This window comes from Procambarus clarkii, chromosome 46 (genome assembly GCF_040958095.1).
Source record: "Procambarus clarkii isolate CNS0578487 chromosome 46, FALCON_Pclarkii_2.0, whole genome shotgun sequence".
Lineage (NCBI taxonomy): Eukaryota > Metazoa > Arthropoda > Malacostraca > Decapoda > Cambaridae > Procambarus > Procambarus clarkii.
Window position 1 is genome coordinate 21,427,114 of NC_091195.1, and position 20,162 is coordinate 21,447,275.

The 20,162-nt window shown below is 39.0% G+C and overlaps 1 protein-coding gene across 27 annotated transcripts in view; it reads right to left on the minus strand.

The window, feature by feature from the left end:
* Positions 1–20,162, minus strand: part of LOC123770459 (activating transcription factor 7-interacting protein 1) — a 206,428-nt gene that overhangs the window by 20,613 nt on the left and 165,653 nt on the right. For 18 of the 27 annotated variants that reach the window (XM_069301831.1, XM_069301826.1, XM_069301824.1 and 15 more), the window contains one exon: positions 17,925–18,165. In XM_069301831.1, coding sequence (XP_069157932.1) covers positions 17,925–18,165 — 241 coding nt within the window. Of the gene's footprint in view, positions 1–1,783; positions 4,305–17,924; positions 18,166–20,162 lie in introns of those variants that run through there. The other 9 variants (XM_045762313.2, XM_045762315.2, XM_045762314.2 and 6 more) reach the window with 4 other exon arrangements.

Below are 20,162 nucleotides of genomic sequence, written 5' to 3' on the forward strand. Positions count from 1 at the left end.
AGATATGGGCACCACACAACAGCTGCATATTCTAGCTTTGGCCTAACAAAAGTCATGAACAATTTCTTTAGTATATCGCCATCCATGTATTTAAATGCAATTCTGAAGTTAGAAAGCATAGCATAGGCTCCTTGCACAATATTCTTTATGTGGTCCTCAGGTGATAGTTTTCTATCTAGAACCACCCCTAGATCTCTTTCTTTATCAGAATTCTTTAGATTTCTCACATAATATATAGGTTGTGTGGGGGTCTATGTTCTCCTATTCCACATTCCATAACATGACATTTATTAACATTAAATTCCATTTGCCAAGTGGTGCTCCATCTACTTATTTTGTCCAGGTCTTCTTGAAGGGCATGACAATCATCTAAATTTCTTATCCTTCCTATTATCTTAGCATCATCAGCAAACATGTTCATATAATTCTGTATACCAACTGGTAGATCATTTATGTACACAATAAACATCACTGGTGCAAGAACTGAACCCTGTGGTACTCCACTTGTGACATTTCTCCATTCCAATACATTGCCTCTGATTACTGCCCTCATTTTTCTATCAGTCAGAAAATTTTTCATCCATGATAGAAGCTTACCTGTCACCCCTCCAATATTTTCCAGTTTCCAGAACAACCTCTTATGTGGAACTCTGTCGAAAGCCTTTTTTAGGTCCAGATAGATGCAGTCAACCCAACCATCTCTTTCCTGTAATATCTCTGTGGCTCGATCATAGAAACTGAGTAAATTCGATACACAGGATCTTCCAGATCGAAAACCATACTGTCTGTCTGATATTATATCATTTCTCTCTAGGTGTTCTACCCATTTAGTTTTGATTAGTTTTTCCAATACTTTCACTATTACACTTGTCAATGATACAGGTCTATAATTGAGGGGGTCTTCCCTGCTGCCACTTTTGTAGATTGGAACTATGTTAGCCTGTTTCCACACGTCTGCTACGATTCCTGTACACAGGGATGCCTGAAAGATCAGGTGAAGTGGAATGCTGAGCTCAGATGCACATTCTCTCAGAACCCATGGTGAAACGCCATCTGGGCCAGCTGCTTTGTTCTTACCGAACTCCTTGAGCATTTTTTCCACTTCATCTCTAGTCACCTCTATGTGCTCTATGTTGTTCTCTGGAATTCTTATTGTATCTGGTTCCCTAAAGATTTCATTTTGTACAAACACACTTTGGAACTTTTCGTTTAGAGTTTCACACATTTCCTTTTCATCTTCCGTGAATCTATTTCCCATTTTCAACTTCTGAATATTATCCTTTACCTGCAATTTGTTGTTTATGAATTTATAGAATAGACCTGGTTCTATTTTACATTTGTCTGCAATCCCTTTTTCAAAATTTCTTTCTGCCTCTCTCCTCACTGCCGTGTAGTTGTTTCTCGCATCTTTGTATCGCTGGTATGTTTGGGGGTTCGGCCTCTTCCTGTATTGATTCCATTTTTGTGTCTTTTGGTCTCTAGCCCTCTCGCAATTTCTATTGAACCAATCTTGTATTATCAGTCTGTGTATGTGTGTATGTGTGTATGTGTGCATGTGTGTATGTGTATGTGCGTGCGTGAGTGTGTGTGTCTGTGTGTGTGTAAAAAAAATTTGTTTGTAGTTAGTAACAGTTGATTGACAGTTGAGAGGTGGGCCGAAAGAGCATAGCTCAACCCCCGCAAGTACAACTAGTTGATTACAACTAGGTAAATACATACTACAGCAGTGCTGCCTCTCCTCACTTCCCACAACTCTACTAGGTGATAAGTTAAATGCCATATATATTTTATGTACATACCACATATATTATGCACAAACTACATATATTATGTACATACCACATATATATATATATATTATGCACATACCACACACACATGTACATACTATATGAACCATGTGGAGAATTGTGCTGTAAAACATGTACAAAAGTCAATTACTAAATGAGCTTATTAAAAGAAATCCAAAACAAAATACAGCTTGGTATCATAATTTTAAATCTAACCAGATTCACCTTAAATTAAGGGAGAGAATATTCCCAAGAAAAGTCAGAGTCCCTCCACTCCTTATCTACCATGATGACCAAAGCACAAGTCAGAAGACAGAGAAGCGACGACGTTTTGGTCCGTCCTGGACCGTTATCAAATCATAAAACACGACGACTTGATAAGGGTTCAGGATGGACCGAAATATCGTCGCTTCTAAATCTTCTGAAAAGTGTGGTTTGGTCATCATTCTTCAGCCCTGTTATTGGACTCATTGTCAGCTTATCTAGCATATTAATGCACAACAACCGCTCCTATTTTTGTCATATTTGCATTACTCCAACCCTTGCAAAACTGATTCAAATTTCAAATATTCAAACCTTGAAATATTTACTCAATTAAAAAAGTCCTTATTACTAATATAAATAGACAGGTATATCATTATTATACAATAATGTGCTTTAGGTAAAAGGCTAGAGCATCCATTATAAGTAAATACATGATAACACATGTATATGCCGTGTATAAAAAGCAAAACATTACATACGTTGCTAAACCTTTAAAAACTTCTCATCTACACGTGATAAATTTAAATATGCTGTACTGTACATTGAAAATTACACTGCCTATTAAGTTAGATTAGCAAACAGATGCCATAGTCAAATCCAGCTTACACAGGAACAATTAACTCGGTCCACTTTTGTGACACTTTACATAGGCTTCAGTGAAAATAGAAATACCTTGCTCAATGAAAGAACTGACATTTGCGCTGCGTTCTAGGTCAGGGTCAATTTTAAGACACTGCTGTGCTTTAAGAAGCTCTTCCAAGAAAACTCCAAGTTGTTCTTTCTTTCCTTCTGCAATATTAGCAGACTTGGTAGACACAGTTGCACACTCCTTGTGCTTGGCTCTTGCACACACTTTAATCAATTCATCAACTGAAAATGTCTCCTTGTGTGATTCTAATAATTTATTTATATCTTCAATGGTGATGTCACTGAAGCCATCACCGGGAATTTTACAAGCAATCTCTACAATTCTTTGCACCTCTGTGCTGCTGTCAGGAAAACCCTTAAAGTCACTCACAACAGCTGGCCACATACTATACCACACACAGTTTAATGTCTCCTGTGATATGGAAGACCAACACTTGGAAATACACATTATGCAGTCTTTAATTGTGTAAGACTTCCAAAACTCCTTCACATCATTGGCTTCCTTTCCCTCTGTTTCCAACAAGAGATTCTGTAATACTGACTTCAAATACATACATTTCAGTTGAGTAAATATTCCTTGGCTCAAAGGCTGGATAAGGGATGTCGTGTTCCTTGGCAAGTACATAATTTTGATAGTATCATGAATATCATTGAGATACAGAGGATGATTTTGAGCGTGATCAACTAAAATGAGGGCCTTTTCTGCAAGGTTCTTACACTGGCAATAATTTTGCACTGTAGGGATAGCATAATTAACAAACCAGTCTTCAAAGAGTTCAGCAGTCACCCGTGGCGTCTTGTTCCATTTCCACAAGACAGGCAACTGGGACAGACTTGTGCCCTTCAGTGAATGAGGCTCCTTGGAATGGTAAACCATCATGGGCTTCATCTTTAAGTCCCCAGAAGCATTAGCACACAATAAGAGAGAGAGATAGTCTTGAGCCGTCTCCAATCCCGATACAAATGTTTTATCTTTGGTAACGAAGGTCGAGTCAGGAAGGCGTTTCCAATACAGCTCAGTCTCATTGGCATTAAACACTTGGTCTGGACTGTAACCTCCCTTTTCTATATTTTCCAAGAGCTTAGGCAGGAATTCTTCTACGGCACCCTTATCTGCACTGCCAAATTCACTGGTCAAGGAAATATTATGAAACTGGTGAAATTTCTTGAAGCCTTCGAGCCAAGCATGATTAAACTGAGGTTCTTCACTAGGTCCACCTTCACAAGACATATGCTCATAAATCTGCCAAGCTTTCTTCTGGATCATGGCATCTGATATGGGCACATGGTTCTGCATTTGATTTTCTATCCAAAAGGTCAATGCAGGTTCAATATGTTTAAATTTGCCATTTCCATTATACTTTGTTTCATTATTACAAAGTAGCGATTGGTAAGCTTGAGTTTTCTTGCACTCTCCAACACTAGACTTATTGACGTCACATTCCCTTCTGATATTGGTAGCCGACTCTCCATTCTGGAGTCTTTCCAACACCAATACACTATTCTGAAGGGAAGCTACCTCCTCCTCTCCAGGGTCTGAAGCAGGTGGAGTAGCAGGTGCTGGTGTGATATTTTCTTGTGCTCTAGCCATGGTGATAACACCTGTAAGCCAAAGGATGGAGAAGTAAACACTAGATGAATATCCACAGATGTTAAGACTGCATACACCTGCACTACTCTATGAGGAGCGCAGTACGAACAAGGGTACGTGCCAGGCCAACGTGTGGTCACTTGGTGGGACCCACAGGTCGCTCTTAACTGCCAGCTTCATTAAACCCTATACAGTACCAAGAAGTATGCATACACAAAGATACTAAGATACATTTTTTACAGTATTTGTAGAATACAAATAAATCTTTATACAAATGAAATAGGCACACTGCATATTTATTTGCATAAATAAGAATATATTGATTGCAAAAAACCTGGGGCCAGATTCACGAAGCAGTTACGCAAGTACTTACGAACATGTACATCTTTCCTCAATCTTTGACGCCTTTGGTTACATTTATTAAACAGTTCACAAGCATGAAAACTTACCAATCAACTGTTGTTATTGTTATAAACAGCTTCCTGGTGCTTCAGAGCTCATTAACTGTTTAATAATTGTAAATAAAACCGCCAAAGATTGAAAAAGATGTACAGGTTCGTAAGTGCTTGCGTAACTGCTTCGTGAATCTGGCCCCTGAAATTTAAGGAGGATTACAATATTTTTAAAACTAAATAGCATTATATAAATTATTTGCACTGAAAGCCTACTCTTCACATTCTGAATTCCTACCTGAATTCAAAATGAATGGCCATTCAAAACAAAAAAATCTAAAATATCAGGGCAATGCAGTACTTCAGCAAGTTAACTAATTATACAAAAATCATGCAATTTAGTGTACCATTAACAAAATTTGTACACACATCCAAGTCAATAATTTACAAAAACTCAATTAAGCTTGATGAACAAACACAGTATCGAACTTTGGAACATTAAAGGTCAGAATCAGTAAAGGTTCGGATCACTTTACATCCACATGATAAATTACTACGTGAAAATATTTCAAGCAGGCCATTACAGTTTGATGGACAAATCACAAAGGCTAAAATGTAAAGCTTCCTAAGTGATACAGTATTAGTATTACTGTATTTTGCAAGTGAATACAGTGCATCTCTTTTGGTACAGTATACAGGGCATCTCTCTCTCTCTTGGTACAGTATACAGGGCATCTCTCTCTCTCTCTTGGTACAGTGTACAGGGCATCTCTCTCTCTCTCTTGCTACAGTATACAATGCATCTTTATTGATACAGTAAACAATGCTTCTCACTTGGTACAATATACAATGCTTCTCTCTTGGTGGAGTATACAATGCTTCTCTCTTGGTACAGTAAACAATGCTTCTCTCTTGGTACAGTATACAATGCTTCTCTCTTGGTACAGTATACAATGCTTCTCTCTTGGTGGAGTATACAATGCTTCTCTCTTGGTGGAGTATACAATGCTTCTCTTGATACAGTATATAATGCTTCTCTCTTGGTACAGTATACAATGCTTCTCTTGATACAGTATATAATGCTTCTCTCTTGGTACAGTATACAATGTTTCTCTCTTGGTACAGTATATAATGCTTCTCTCTTGGTACAGTATACAATGCATCTCTTGGTACAGTATACAATGCTTCTCTTGGTACAGTATACAATGCATCTCTCTTGGTACAGTATACAATGCTTCTCACTTGGTACAGTATATAATGCTTCTCTTGGTACAGTATACAATGCTTCTCTTGGTACAGTATACAATGCTTCTCTTGGTACAGTATATAATGCTTCTCTCTTGGTACAGTATACAATGCATCTCTTGGTACAGTATATAATGCTTCTCTTGGTACAGTATACAATGCTTCTCTTAGTACAGTATACAATGCTTCTCTTGGTACAGTATATAATGATTCTCTTGGTACAGTATACAATGCTTCTCTTGGTACAGTATACAATGCTTCTCACTTGGTACAGTATATAATGCTTCTCTTGGTACAGTATACAATGCTTCTCTTGGTACAGTATACAATGCTTCTCTTGGTACAGTATACAATGCTTCTCACTTGGTACAGTATACAATGCTTCTCTTGGTACAGTATACAATGCTTCTCTCCTGGTACAGTATACAATGCTTCTCTCTTGGTACAGTATACAATGCATCTTTGTTGATACAGTAAACAATTCTTCTCACTTGGTACAGTATACAATGCTTTTCACTTGGTACAGTATACAATGCTTCTCTTGGTACAGTATACAATGCTTCTCTTGGTACAGTATACAATGCTTCTCACTTGGTACAGTATACAATGCTTCTCTTGGTACAGTATATAATGCATCTCTTGGTACAGTATACAATGCATCTCTTGGTACAGTATACAATGCTTCTCTCTTGGTACAGTATACAATGCATCTCTTGGTACAGTATACAATGCTCCTCTCTTGGTACAGTATACAATGCATCTCTTGGTACAGTATACAATGCTTCTCACTTGGTACAGTATACAATGCTTCTCTTGGTACAGTATACAATGCTTCTCTTGGTACAGTATACAATGCTTCTCTCTTGGTACAGTATACAATGCTTCTCTCTTGGTACAGTATACAATGCTTCTCTTGGTACAGTATACACTGCATCTCTTGGTACAGTATACAATGCATCTCTTGGTACAGTATACAATGCTTCTCTTGGTACAGTATACAATGCTTCTCTCTTGGTACAGTATACAATGCTTCTCTCTTGGTACAGTATACAATGCTTCTCTCTTGGTACAGTATACAATGCTTCTCTCTTGGTACAGTATACAATGCTTCTCTCTTGGTACAGTATACAATGCATCTCTTGGTACAGTATACAATGCTTCTCTTGGTACAGTATACAATTCATCTCTTGGTACAGTGTACAATGCATCTCTTGGTACAGTATACAATGCATCTCTTGGTACAGTATACAATGCTTCTCACTTGGTACAGTATACAATGCTTCTCTTGGTACAGTATACAATGCATCTCTGGTACAGTATACAATGCTTCTCACTTGGTACAGTAAACAATGTATCTCTCTTGGTACAGTATACAATGCTTCTCTCTTGGTACAGTAAACAATGCTTCTCCCTTGGTACAGTATACAATGCTTCTCTTGGTACAGTATACAATGCTTCTCTTGGTACAGTATACAATGCTTCTCTTGGTACAGTATACAATGCTTCTCTTGGTACAGTATACAATGCTTCTCACTTGGTACAGTATACAATGCATCTCTCTCTCTTGGTACAGTAAACAATGCATCTCTCTTGGTACAGTATACAATGCATCTCTCTCTCTCTTGGTACAGTAAACAATGCATCTCTCTTGGTACAGTATACAATGCTTCCTCTCTCTCTTGGTACAGTAAACAATGCATCTCTCTTGGTACAGTATACAATGCTTCCTCTCTCTCTTGGTACAGTAAACAATGCATCTCTCTTGGTACAGTATACAATGCTTCTTCTCTCTCTTGGTACAGTAAACAATGCATCTCTCTTGGTACAGTAAACAATGCTTCTCTTGGTACAGTATACAATGCTTCTCTTGGCACAGTATACAATGCATCTCTTGGTACAGTATACAATGCATCTCTCGGTACAGTATACAATGCATCTCTTGGTACAGTAAACAGTGAATCTCTCTTATTAAGTATATACAACTGTAGCAATGCTTTTACCATGCATTTATTTTTGAGTCAAGATTACCACTCATAGCCAACTACAGCCTCGATACAGCCTGTCAACTCATCAGGGGTCAATATGGGCCATTCTGTAATCTTCCATTATACAGAAACTAAGCATCGTATACAGAGGAGATATTTTGCTATGTTACAGAAGAGACACTTTGCTATGTAATGACACACAAACTCTCGGAAATGATGCAAATACAGTATGGCTTTTCAAACAAATACCTGTTAATTGAATCATGGTATCATGTTTGCACCATCACTATGTCCTAATTGACGCATACCAGTTTCAATTCTGCCTCAGCTACACAGCTGAATTCAGTGTTTATCATTCATTTTTATATCCAGTGCTTATTTTTTACATGCTTTTTCTTAAGGTTAACACAATGGAATTATTGGTGGTGCGTGCAAGTACGAGTGTGATGACGGAGCATCGCAACACAGGCATCGTACTGGCACCTTGTTTAACATTAACATTATTGTTGACCAAACTACACACTAGAAAGTGAAGGGACGACGACGTTTCGACTTGAGAATGGTCCAGAACGGACCGAAACGTCGTCGTCCCTTCGCTGTCTAGTGCGTGGTTTGGTCAACTTATTTCAGCCACGTTATTGTGACTCCTCGTCTGCATTAACATTATTACTGCCATTGTAATATAATGTCACTACTGTAGTTCATATTCTTTATATACAAATGCCTGAACATGTGTCATTTAAAATAACATAGTTCATTTTGATAAAATGCTAATATGTGAGCGTTATAGTAACTAGACAGACTTGGAGCACAAGTAGGTGATGAAGTAAGGTATGTCAGCACTGTATGTTACAGCCATGTTTCTTTATGACTGATGCAAGTACTAGTATAATTATCATTTCTAATATCTTATTCTTGAGGAGACCCGTGCTTTAGCATCCCTTACATCAAGGAATTACCAAATGTGTTCTCAGCTGGTTCCTGCGAGTTACCGGACCACTGATTCAGCGGGAATTCCGTTACTAAAACACTTAATATACAATGTTAATTTGTTAACACTAATTCTTTGTACAATGATACTATACAGCCTTTTAAAATGATTTGACATAATATTTACTTTTGCAGCTTTGTGTGTAGTCCTTGGAACATCTTCTGTGTACCCCTTGGAACCCCTTCTGTGTACCCCTTGGAACCCCTTCTGTGTACCCCTTGGAACCCCTTCTGTGTACCCCTTGGAACCCCTTCTGTGTACCCCTTGGAACCCCTTCTGTGTACCCCTTGGAACCCCTTCTGTGTACCCCTTGGAACCCCTTCTGTGTACCCCTTGGAACCCCTTCTGTGTACCCCTTGGAATCCCTTCTGTGTACCCCTTCTGTGTACCCCTTGGAACCCCTTCTGTATACCCCCTTAGAACCCCTTCTGTATACCCCCTTGGAACCCCTTCTGTATACCCCCTTGGAACCCCTTCTGTATACCCCTTGGAACCCCTTCTGTATACCCCCTTGGAACCCCTTCTGTATACCCCCTTGGAACCCCTTCTGTGTACCCCTTGGAACCCCTTCTGTGTACCCCTTGGAACACCTGTGTACCCCTTGGAACACCTTCTGTATACCCTTTGGAACCCCTTCTGTAATTACCCAAGTGTAGTTACAGGATGAGAGCTACGCTCGTGGTGTCCTGTCCCCCCAGTACTTTGTCATATAACGCTTTGAAACTACTGACGGTCTTGGCCTCCACCACCTTCTCACCTAACTTGTTCCAACCGTCTACCACTCTGTTTGCAAAAGTGAATTTTCTTATATTTTTCTGGCAGCTTTGTTTTGTTAGTTTAAATCTATGACCTCTTCTTCTTGAAGTTCCAGGTCTCAGGAATTCTTCCCGATCAATTTTATCAATTCCTGTTACTATTTTGTATGTAGTTATCGTATTGCCTCTTTTTCATCCTGATGCCCCCTATTACCTAGCAGTAAATAGGTACCTGGGAGTTAGACAGCTGCTACAGGCTGCTTCTTGGGGGTGTGTAACAAAAAGGAGGCCTGGCCGAGGACCGGGCCGCGGAGGACACTAAGCCCCGAAATCATCGCCAGGTAACTATAACCTCAAGGTGGGAAGCATAGCATAAGCTCTCCGCACAATATCCTCTATGTGGTGCTCTAGTGACATTCTACTATCCGGAACCACCCTAGATCTCTCTCTCAATTCTTTAATGCCTTTCCACATAATTTTTAGGCTGTGTGGCCTATTTTCTCCTAGTCCACGTTACCTAACATGGTCTTTATTCACACTTAATTCCATTTGCCAAGTGTTGTTCCATACACTTATTTTGTCCAGGTGATCTTGATGGGCATAACAATGTTCTAAGTCTCTTATCTTCCCCTAGTAGCTTAACATCATCAGCAAACACGTTCATAGTTCTGTATTCCTTCTGGCAGGTCATCAATATAAAGAAAATGAACATATTTGTGCAAGAACTAAACCCTGCTTTTCACTTGGTACAATATACAATGCATATCTTTTGGTACAGTATACAGTGTATCCATCTTGGTACAATATACAATGTCTCTCTTGGTACAGTATACCTGTACAGTGTATCCATCTTGGTACAATATACAATGCATCTCTCTTGGTACAGTATACAGTGTATCCATCTTGGTACAGCATACAATGCATCTCTCTTGGTACAGTATACAGTGTATCCATCTTGGTACAGCATACAATGCATCTCTCTTGGTACAGTATACAGTGTATCCATCTTGGTACAGCATACAATGCATCTCTCTTGGTACAGTATACAGTGTATCCATCTTGGTACAGCATACAATGCATCTCTCTTGGTACAGTATACAGTGTATCCATCTTGGTACAATATACAATGCATCTCTCTTGGTACAGTCAACATACTGTACTAGTAACTCCACTAGGAACACTTTTCCAGTCTGATACATTGCCTCTGATTATAGCCTGCATCATTCTGTCAGAAAATTTGTCATGCATGTCAACAGTCTACCTGTTACTCCTACAGCATGTTCCAGTTTCCAGAACACCCTGTTGTGTAGGACTATGTCATAAGCCATTTTAAAGTCCAGATGAATGCAGTCAACCGAACCATCTCTTTCCTGTAAAATCTCTGTGGCTCCATCATAGAAACTAGGCAGATTTGTTTTTGTGCCATCATCATACGGCTCACAAAATTTGGCATGTTTCATTTACTTCCTTGCCTATCAACAGAACTTTTTAATCAAATTCATTAAAAAAAAAACTTGCTAAGTTCCACATAGTCTCCTCTCCTGAAATCGAGTTTTTCAACTTTTCTTTTTCTCCCCTGGTCATGTTTGTCAAATATATCCTTTTCTTTCCTGGTAAATATGAAATCAGGAGGGGGAGACGGAACATCCCATTCTCCCATTCTCGTAACCTGTTTAGCATGTTTGACTTTAATGATAGTTTCCAGGATGCAGTTTACACATCGCTGGTCCAAAATTCCGCCATTCCTGCTCCGCAGACTTCCCAACCTGCTGGTTTCAAATTGAACTCCTCAAATATCGACACTTGTGATTCATTTTTATCCGCTATAATCTCACCTTCTTCCTACGTCCACGTGTTGTTTGCTGGTGAACTCTAGACAATAATTATTATCAGTTTAACATCCCGATTGCAGATTTCACTATTATGTTGACTTCCTGTGGGCTGTTGAGTATTAATTCTCTTGCCTGCAGTTGTTCCTTCACCAGACCAGCAATGCCTCCACCTTGTCAAATGTTTCTGCCATGGCTTCAAATAGTGTAGCCCCTTGGGAATACTGCCTCATTTAAAAGTTTCTCTTCCAAGTTTGGTCTCTGCTACTGCATACCTGGAGACGGCATACCTGGAGCAGGGTTCGAGAGTTCTTCTACTCCCCGACCCCGGCCTGAGGCCAGACTTGAGAAGTATCTAACTTGCCCCGAGTCCCACTAAAATATTGTAATGTGACTAATCACTCGTCTCCGACACTTGTTTCAATACAGATCATTCCTTGCCACCCATGGAACCTTGAGTCATGTGGCAGCCATAACATTTGTTTAGAAAAATCCCCTATATTATTTTGCCATACAGAAGTAATTATACAGAATATGTGGACAAATATTTTTGGCAACATGCAAATGTACAAGTCAACATTTGACTAAGCAGACATCTCTTAAAAATATATGCAGTACAGTATATAGACTTTGATCATGATTATTTATGCAAGTACAGTATTTATTAACAAATACATAGGAATAAACAAAAACACTGCAACAAAATAATTATTAAGCTTTGCGGAAGTGTAAGAAATATTGCCAACAGTGTGTAGAAACTATCATATATTTGCATGTCAAATATTACAATGGCTTCATTTCACACCAAGAGCATTATTATAATGTGTGTGTGTGTGTGTGTGTGTGGCAGTGAGGTCAAAGGTCACAGAATGCTAGTGCAGCATGTGAGGTGAGCAGCATTTTCCATCCCCTCCTCCACAAACAATAGCACATTAAGTAATTATGGATGAAATGTACAAAATATGTACTCTAGCCAGATGCGGGGACGCTAAGCCCCGGAAGCACCTCAAGGTAAGGTAGCACACAAGAAAATCTATTTCGTGCTATTTGTACAGTATATTGAACAACGTAAAAACTGCAAGAATCTATCCTAGGATTAAATAAATAATCCAAGGCCTAACATAAGATCTTATATCTAATTTTGTACATATATGTACTACTATGTTGACCAAACCACACACTAAGAATTGAAGAGACGACGAAGTTTTGGTCCATCCTGAACCATTCTCAAGTCGAAAGTGGTCCGGGACGGACTGAAACGTCGTCGTCATCTCTTCAATTTCTAATGTGTGGTTTGGTCAACATTTTTCAGCCACTGAAAAAGTTGGCTAGCCCAAGAAAGTTAAGTTCGATTGGTACCATATCTTTTGAGCCCCTCTACAAGATTAGTACAATACTGTCGTGCAAATTGTGAACTTTGATGGGCAACAGTCCGCACGTGGCCTGTGTCTTACACAGTTGCTATAGGCAATTATAATTTTTTGGAAGAAAGATTATATTGCACAATGAAATCACATTAACATGATGTATCAACGAGAGAATCAGCAGAAGCTGTAAGGGGGATTGTTTATAGTCAATACTGAGCAAGAGTGCAACATGCTCTATAAGCCACAACAAACTCGTGAATGCTGTAAACTGAACGTATTTAATATAGTTACAGTATGTATTACACCTCACATAATTTGATAATTATCATAAATATCAATGGGTCAATATCAAAATATCAATATCAATAAATAACCAGATATATAAAAATGTTTACAAGATTTTTAACATTTATTAAGTTACCAAAGAGCAGTTGTTACTTCAAAAGCAAAAATTGAGTATGTACAGTACTATATCATATTTATAAGCAAATATATTTCTGAATTCGGTCGCAACTGTGCAAGCAGGGCTCTCAAAATACAACCTCAGTAAATCGATGAGACTCTCAATCTTTAGCAATGTGAGAGTTAAGGAAGTTAACCCCACTAAAAAAATTTTGGCTATACAGTGCAACCCCCCATGACCCAATCATATAACCCCACACCACGAGCTTTGTTAACACAACACTTCAAATCATTGTTGATTGACGTACCGGATGATTCACGGTTGAGAGGCGGGACCAAAGAGCCAAAGCTCAACCCCCATAAGCACAACTAGGTGAGTACTTCAAATCATTCCAGAGAATCTAGATTTTCTAACAAAACACTAAAAATGTGACCCAACTTTACATTACAATTTCGAGCAGATTGTATTTTTCCAGAATTTTTACTTCTCTGATTTTTATACTACAGTAAATATTATTTTTAAGAAATATTTTTGTGAATTTGTACTGTATTGGTTCTATAAAGTGTACAATACAATTTGCCCCAGTAACTTTCTTATCACAGCCCATTACAGTACTTTTGATACAGGACATATTCTGATACCTGCTTGATACCTGGTTGATGGGGTTCTGGGAGTTCTTCTACTCCCCAAGCCCGGCCCGAGGCCAGGCTTGACTTGTGAGAGTCTGGTCCACCAGGCTGTTGCTTGGAGCGGCCCGCAGGCCCACATATACCTGGTTGATGGGGTTCTGGGAGTTCTTCTACTCCCCAAGCCCGGCCCGAGGCCAGGCTTGACTTGTGGGAGTTTGGTCCACCAGGCTGTTGCTTGGAGCGGCCCGCAGGCCCACATACCCACCATAGCCCAGTTGGTCCGGCATGTTTTTTAGAAAACAGTCTAGTTTTCTCTTGAAGATGTCCGCGGTTGTTCCGGCAATATTTCTTATGCTCGCTGGGAGGACGTTGAACAACCGCGGACCTCTGATGTTTATACAGTGTTCTCTGATTGTGCCTATGGCACCTCTGCTCTTCACTGGTTCTATTCTGCATTTTCTTCCATGTCGTTCACTCCAGTACGTTGTTATTTTACTGTGTCGATTTGGGACCTGACCCTCCAGTATTTTCCATGTGTATATTATTTGGTGTCTCTCTCGTCTCCTTTCTAGTGAGTACATTTGGAGAGCTTTGAGACGATCCCAATAATTTAGGTGTTTTATCGCGTCTATGCGTGCCGTATATGTTCTCTGTATTCCCTCTATTTCAGCAATTTTTCCTGCTCTGAATGGGGAAGTGAGTACTGAGCAGTACTCAAGACGGGACAGCACAAGTGACTTGAAGAGTACAACCATTGTGATGGAATCCCTGGATTTGAAAGTTCTCGTAATCTATCCTATCATTTTTCTGGCTGCAGCAATATTTGCTTGGTTATGCTCCCTAAACGTTAGGCTGTCAGAGATCATTATTCCCAAATCCTTTACATGTTGCTTTCCTACTATAAGATCTGATTGTGTTTTGTACCCTGTATTTTGCTTCAGAGCCTCATTTTTGCCGTACCCGAGTACCTGGAATTTATCACTGTTAAACATCATGTTATTTTCTGCTGCCCAATTGAAAACTTTGTTGATATTTGTTTGTAGTTTTTCAATGTCTTCCGCAGAGGTAATTTTCATGCTGATTTTTGTGTCATCTGCAAAGCATGACACAAAGCTGTGACTTGTATTTTTGTCTATATCTGATATGAGAATAAGGAAAAGCAGTGGTGCAAGGACTGTACCTTGAGGTACAGAGCTTTTAACTGCGCTTGGGCTCGATTTTATTTAATTGACTGTTACTCTTTGTATTCTGTACAACAGGAAATTGAGTATCTAGCGTCCTACTTTACCAGTTATTCCCATTGACCTCATTTTGTGAGCTATCACCCCAAGGTCACATTTGTCGAACGCCTTTGCAAAGTCTGTGTATACTACATCTGCATTTTGCTTTTCTTCTAGAGCTTCTGTGATTTTGTCATAGTGGTTGAGTAACTGTGACAGACAGGATCTTCCTGCTCTAAATCCATGTTGTCCTGAGTTGTGTAGTCCATTATTTTCCATGAAACTAGAAATTTGATTCCAAATCACTCTTTCAAAAACTTTTATTATGTGAGATGTTAGTGCAACTGGTCTATAGTTTTTTGCCAAGGCTTTACTACCCCTCTTGTGCAGCGGAGCTATATCTGCTGATTTAAGTGCAGCTGGTATCTCCCACTGTATCCAGGCTCTTTCTCCATATTATGCTGAGCGCTCTTGCTACTGGTACTTTACATTTCTTAATGAATATTGAATTCCACGAGTCCGCCCCAGGAGCTGAGTGCATGGGCATATTGTCACATTCTCTTTGAAAGTTTTCCGAATTTGTGTTAATATCCGTTATATTATCTGCAGCTTGAATGTCATTCATAAAGAAGTTGTCTGGATCATCAACTTTCATGTTGTTTATTGGTGTGCTAAACATAGCCTCATACTGGCTTCTTAGAATTTCACTAATTTCTTTGTTGTCCTCTGTGTACGTACCTTCAGTTGTAATTAAAGGTTCAATACTGGTGGAGGTTTTTGACTTTGATTTTGCGTATGTGAAAAAATATTTCGGATTTTTCTTTATCTCTTGTATAGCTTTCTGCTCCAATTCCATTTCCTCAGACTTGTATGATCGCTTCAACATTTGTTCTATTTCTTCGATCTCCCTGTTTAGATAATAATTAGGTTTATGTTTTCTACCTTAACTCCAAGTACCTCTACCACCTCATTAGTTGAGTTTAGTAGCTCTGTGCATACCAGGTCTTCTTTAATATACAGGCCTACTCTTCCATTTGACCTATTTTCTCTATCACATCTATATAAATTATAATTTGGAAACCAGATTTCACTATCCAAGTAATCTTTCGTATGAGTTTCCGTGAATGCCCCAAATATTGAGTTTGACTCTAATAGGAGGCCATTTATGAACTTAACTTTATTTCTTGACTTTGGCTTCAGACCTTGAATGTTTGCAGATATGAATGATTGTCCATATTGTGTGTCACTCCTGGAAGGTTTTGGTAGTTCTCCCTCTTCTCTACCCTGACCCAGGGTGTGCTGGTCTGGCAATGGTTTGTTCAGTTTTGGAGTTGGTACTGTGGAGTGTGGTAGTTTCTGTGTAGTTGGGGGGTGTAGTATGTGTGGGCTTGATGACAAAACGTAGTCCAGTCTTGGGCATTTTCCCCTCTCCATCCGTACTCCTGCAACATTTCTGCCTGTCTGTCCCTCCCTCTGGGTCTGCTGCCTCTAAAAAATTTCCCGGGCTATTATATTGGACCTCCACTTTCATATAGCGCTGTGTACGTCTCGCGTGGAAATCAGGGCAATGGAGATCATAGCATTTCCTCTCATTCACTGAGTTTGCATAACTTAGGGTGAAAATATCTACAATCCGTTCCAAAATGACAGCTGCCTTTCCCTAACATGTTTCGGCATTTCCGTGGGAGCATGAATGTGCATTCCGTGCCTCTGGTCCCATATCTGCACTGTCCTTTTGCATAATATCTGCAAATATTTTCATCTGTGCTTGTATTCTTATTGTTTGTACCCGTGCACGACTTGGCTACCTCTGTGTTTTTGTTCCAACTTTCTCATTTCCGCATTCTTTCTCGGTATTGCCCTTATCTTTCTCCTTGTTGCTTTCGTCTTTCTCATTTGTGTTCTCGTCCTTCTCGTTGTTTCTCTCCTTACTCCTATTACCAGTTTGCTCTTCAATATTGCCTTCATTTTTGTGTACCTCAACACCATGTCCTTCTACATTGTTAATTTGGCTCTCTAAACTTTCAGTCCCTTGGTTGTGTTCTGGCCATCTGACCATCTGATCTTTTCCTCAGTGCTGCTTTCTCTTACTTTCCATCATTCAAGGAACTTCATCCAGATGAATAAAATACTTCCGATAATATTTCAATAATACTGGGCTGCGGGAGCGTTGATCCCCGAAATCAACGCAAGGCATAAGGTAATTAGTGAATAGAAAATATGTCTACCAGCAAGATAAATCAGGGTAAACCGAATATCAGGAAGAGGTCATTTTGCACGAATAAAAATACTCGATTCATGTAGAAAAGTTATCATGTGGGAGATGCTGGTAGACGAGTTTAGTGTTAACAACGGTACTGTTTCTGCCCCACAAGAATCCTTAAAGACAGTTCTAATGATACAGATTGAAAAGTTCTCTGAGACTCAAATTTAAATAGGTTAAATTGAGCCTTTTATAAGTACTTTAGTGTAGTTACTCAGTATAGTGAATAACCAGTAAGTATAAACTTAGCTTATCACACTTGTATTATTATACTCTATTACTATATTTAAATTACAGGTATTGCTTATATACATTATTTGTGTTTAAATGTATGTTCTATTATTTGAAACGAGAAACACTTTTTCTGATAAATTTGAAAAACACTAAAAAATCTTTATTTTAAGCAAATTTGGAACAAGTGTGGAACAATATAGTTCAGATTTTATAAGAGGGTTGCACTGTAGTGTACTTTAATCCAAGCTTCAAGATATATAATCAAGCCCCGTTACTCAAAGTCTTAACAAAATATTCTCAACCAGTTTGGCAACTCACCTGCATTAGTGGCTCTGGGCAATGCCTGCATGGCTCCTGCAGCTGTCATCATCAGCATCTGGCCTGCAGTGGGTCGGATGGTGCTCAAACCGGGTGCGGAAGTTGCCATAGTAGGAAGACCTGTGGTACCACCCATATTATTCATTGCCTGTGGCCGACCAATACTAGGTTGAGACTGAGCCAAAATTCCAACAGTTCCTTGCGTAATGAGAGACTGCTGCGTGCTGCTAGTAGGAATCATCTGCAACACACAAAGAAACAACTTAGTTTCTAGCACCAAGAACAAAAAAAATAACAGCAAAACTCTTGTCAAGTTACCAAATATTGCAAATATTTGCAATAATCAAATTGTGAAAATACGCTATAGGTAAAATATAGTACTCTATACCTGTTCTAGAATTTTAAACTAAAACAAATAAACTAAGTAAGACAAATTACATAAAGTACCAAAGATTTTAATTATGTACTGCCAAAAAATAGTTAAGGTTTTTTGCAACACACTCATTGTTAGTGAGAGTGTAGATCCCATTATCGCATTGAATGGGGTCTAACACACATTGATCCATCGGAGCAGAATTGCACGGTACAAACATAACACAAACTGCTGCCACTTAACACAATCCCTTACCACAGCATGTTTCACATACAAATCCAGAGTTCTCACACACACACACACATGTATATATATACCTATTATTATATTATTATATTATTATTATAATATATACTATTAATTTAGATACTATAGTGAACTCTCATGTAGAAATAATTAGTAAATTGAAAGAAAGTAATGACCATTTGAATAGCAAAGTTTTATGTCTTGAGGGTTTAGTGAAAGACTTGCGCAAGGATAAGAATCAATTGGAAACAAATTGCAAAGCCATGGAAGAAGAAAATAAACTCTTAAAAATAGCTTTGGAAGAAGTTAAAGTAAATTTAAACATAAATGACTACAATAGGTTAGGCAAGGAAATTCAACAGGAGAAACAGCTTTTGTCAGCACAGATGGAGGAAGTTACACAGGGAATAGAACAGTGCAAGAAAGATATGCAACTCACTTATGCACAAGTGGCCAAGGAGAAGGAAAAAATAGAAGAAGCAGTAAAGGAAGCCAAACACTGCAGCAACCAAGATAAAACAAACATTAGGCTAGAAGTGAGGAAAGAATTGGCATCTAACCCGAAGTTGGTGCAAAACACAGTTGATCGGAGTAAGTCCCTGATCATTTTTGGCTGCAAAGAAAAGGCGATAACATCTAGGTCAGAAAGAGCTGTAGAAGAAGCTAAAGTAGTAGATAAAATTGTTGGCCTCGTGGAAGGTCTTACAAACAGAGAGAATGTGTGCGACTACAGGAGAATAGGCAGGTACGTAAAAGGGAAAGATCGACCTTTGAGGATCACCCTAAACGGTGCCAAACAGATGGAAGAAGTACTAAGGAATGCTAGAAAATTGCAAAGGGATGAGGATGGGAAAGGGTGGTCGTTAAGACGAGATCTTTCAAAAGAAGATAGAGAGAAGCTGAAACTGAACCTCGCCGAGGCAAAACATTTAAATGAGAGCAGGAATGAAGAAGAAATAAATTCTTTTTTCTACAAAGTGATAGGGGTAGGCAAACCAGTAAAGTGGTACATAAAGGCAAACCAACAAAATCAATAGAGAGAGGGGGAGTGAAGAATAAGGAGAGGGGGAACAAGTTCCTGAAGATTGCATACACCAACATAGATGGAGTGAGATCGAAGATACTGGAGTTAAGTGATGTAATACAGCTGCAGACACCAGACATTGTTGCACTCACGGAGACAAAACTTGAAGATGTAATTTTAAATGAGGTCATATTCCCAAGGGGCTACTCAATTTGGAGACGGGACAGAAAAATTAGGAAAGGCGGTGGCGTTGCTGTGCTGGTAAAAGAACACCTAAAGGTGAAGGAAATAATGACTGCCAATCCACAAGAAGTTGACATAATAACACTAGAGATCTGCTATGAGGATGATAAACTAATGATGATAAATGCATATAGTCCACCGCCAAGCAGCACATGGTCAAAGGAGGAGCTAGATAGTAAACGTGAAGGTCTTATAACAATAATGAGAGAGATTATAGCGAGAGCGGATAACGATAGATCACGACTGTTGATAGTCGGTGACTTCAACTTGAAATCCATAGACTGGGAAGCATATGAAGCTAAAACAGAAGATTTTTGGACCTGTAAATTTGTAGACCTCATCCTGGAAACAT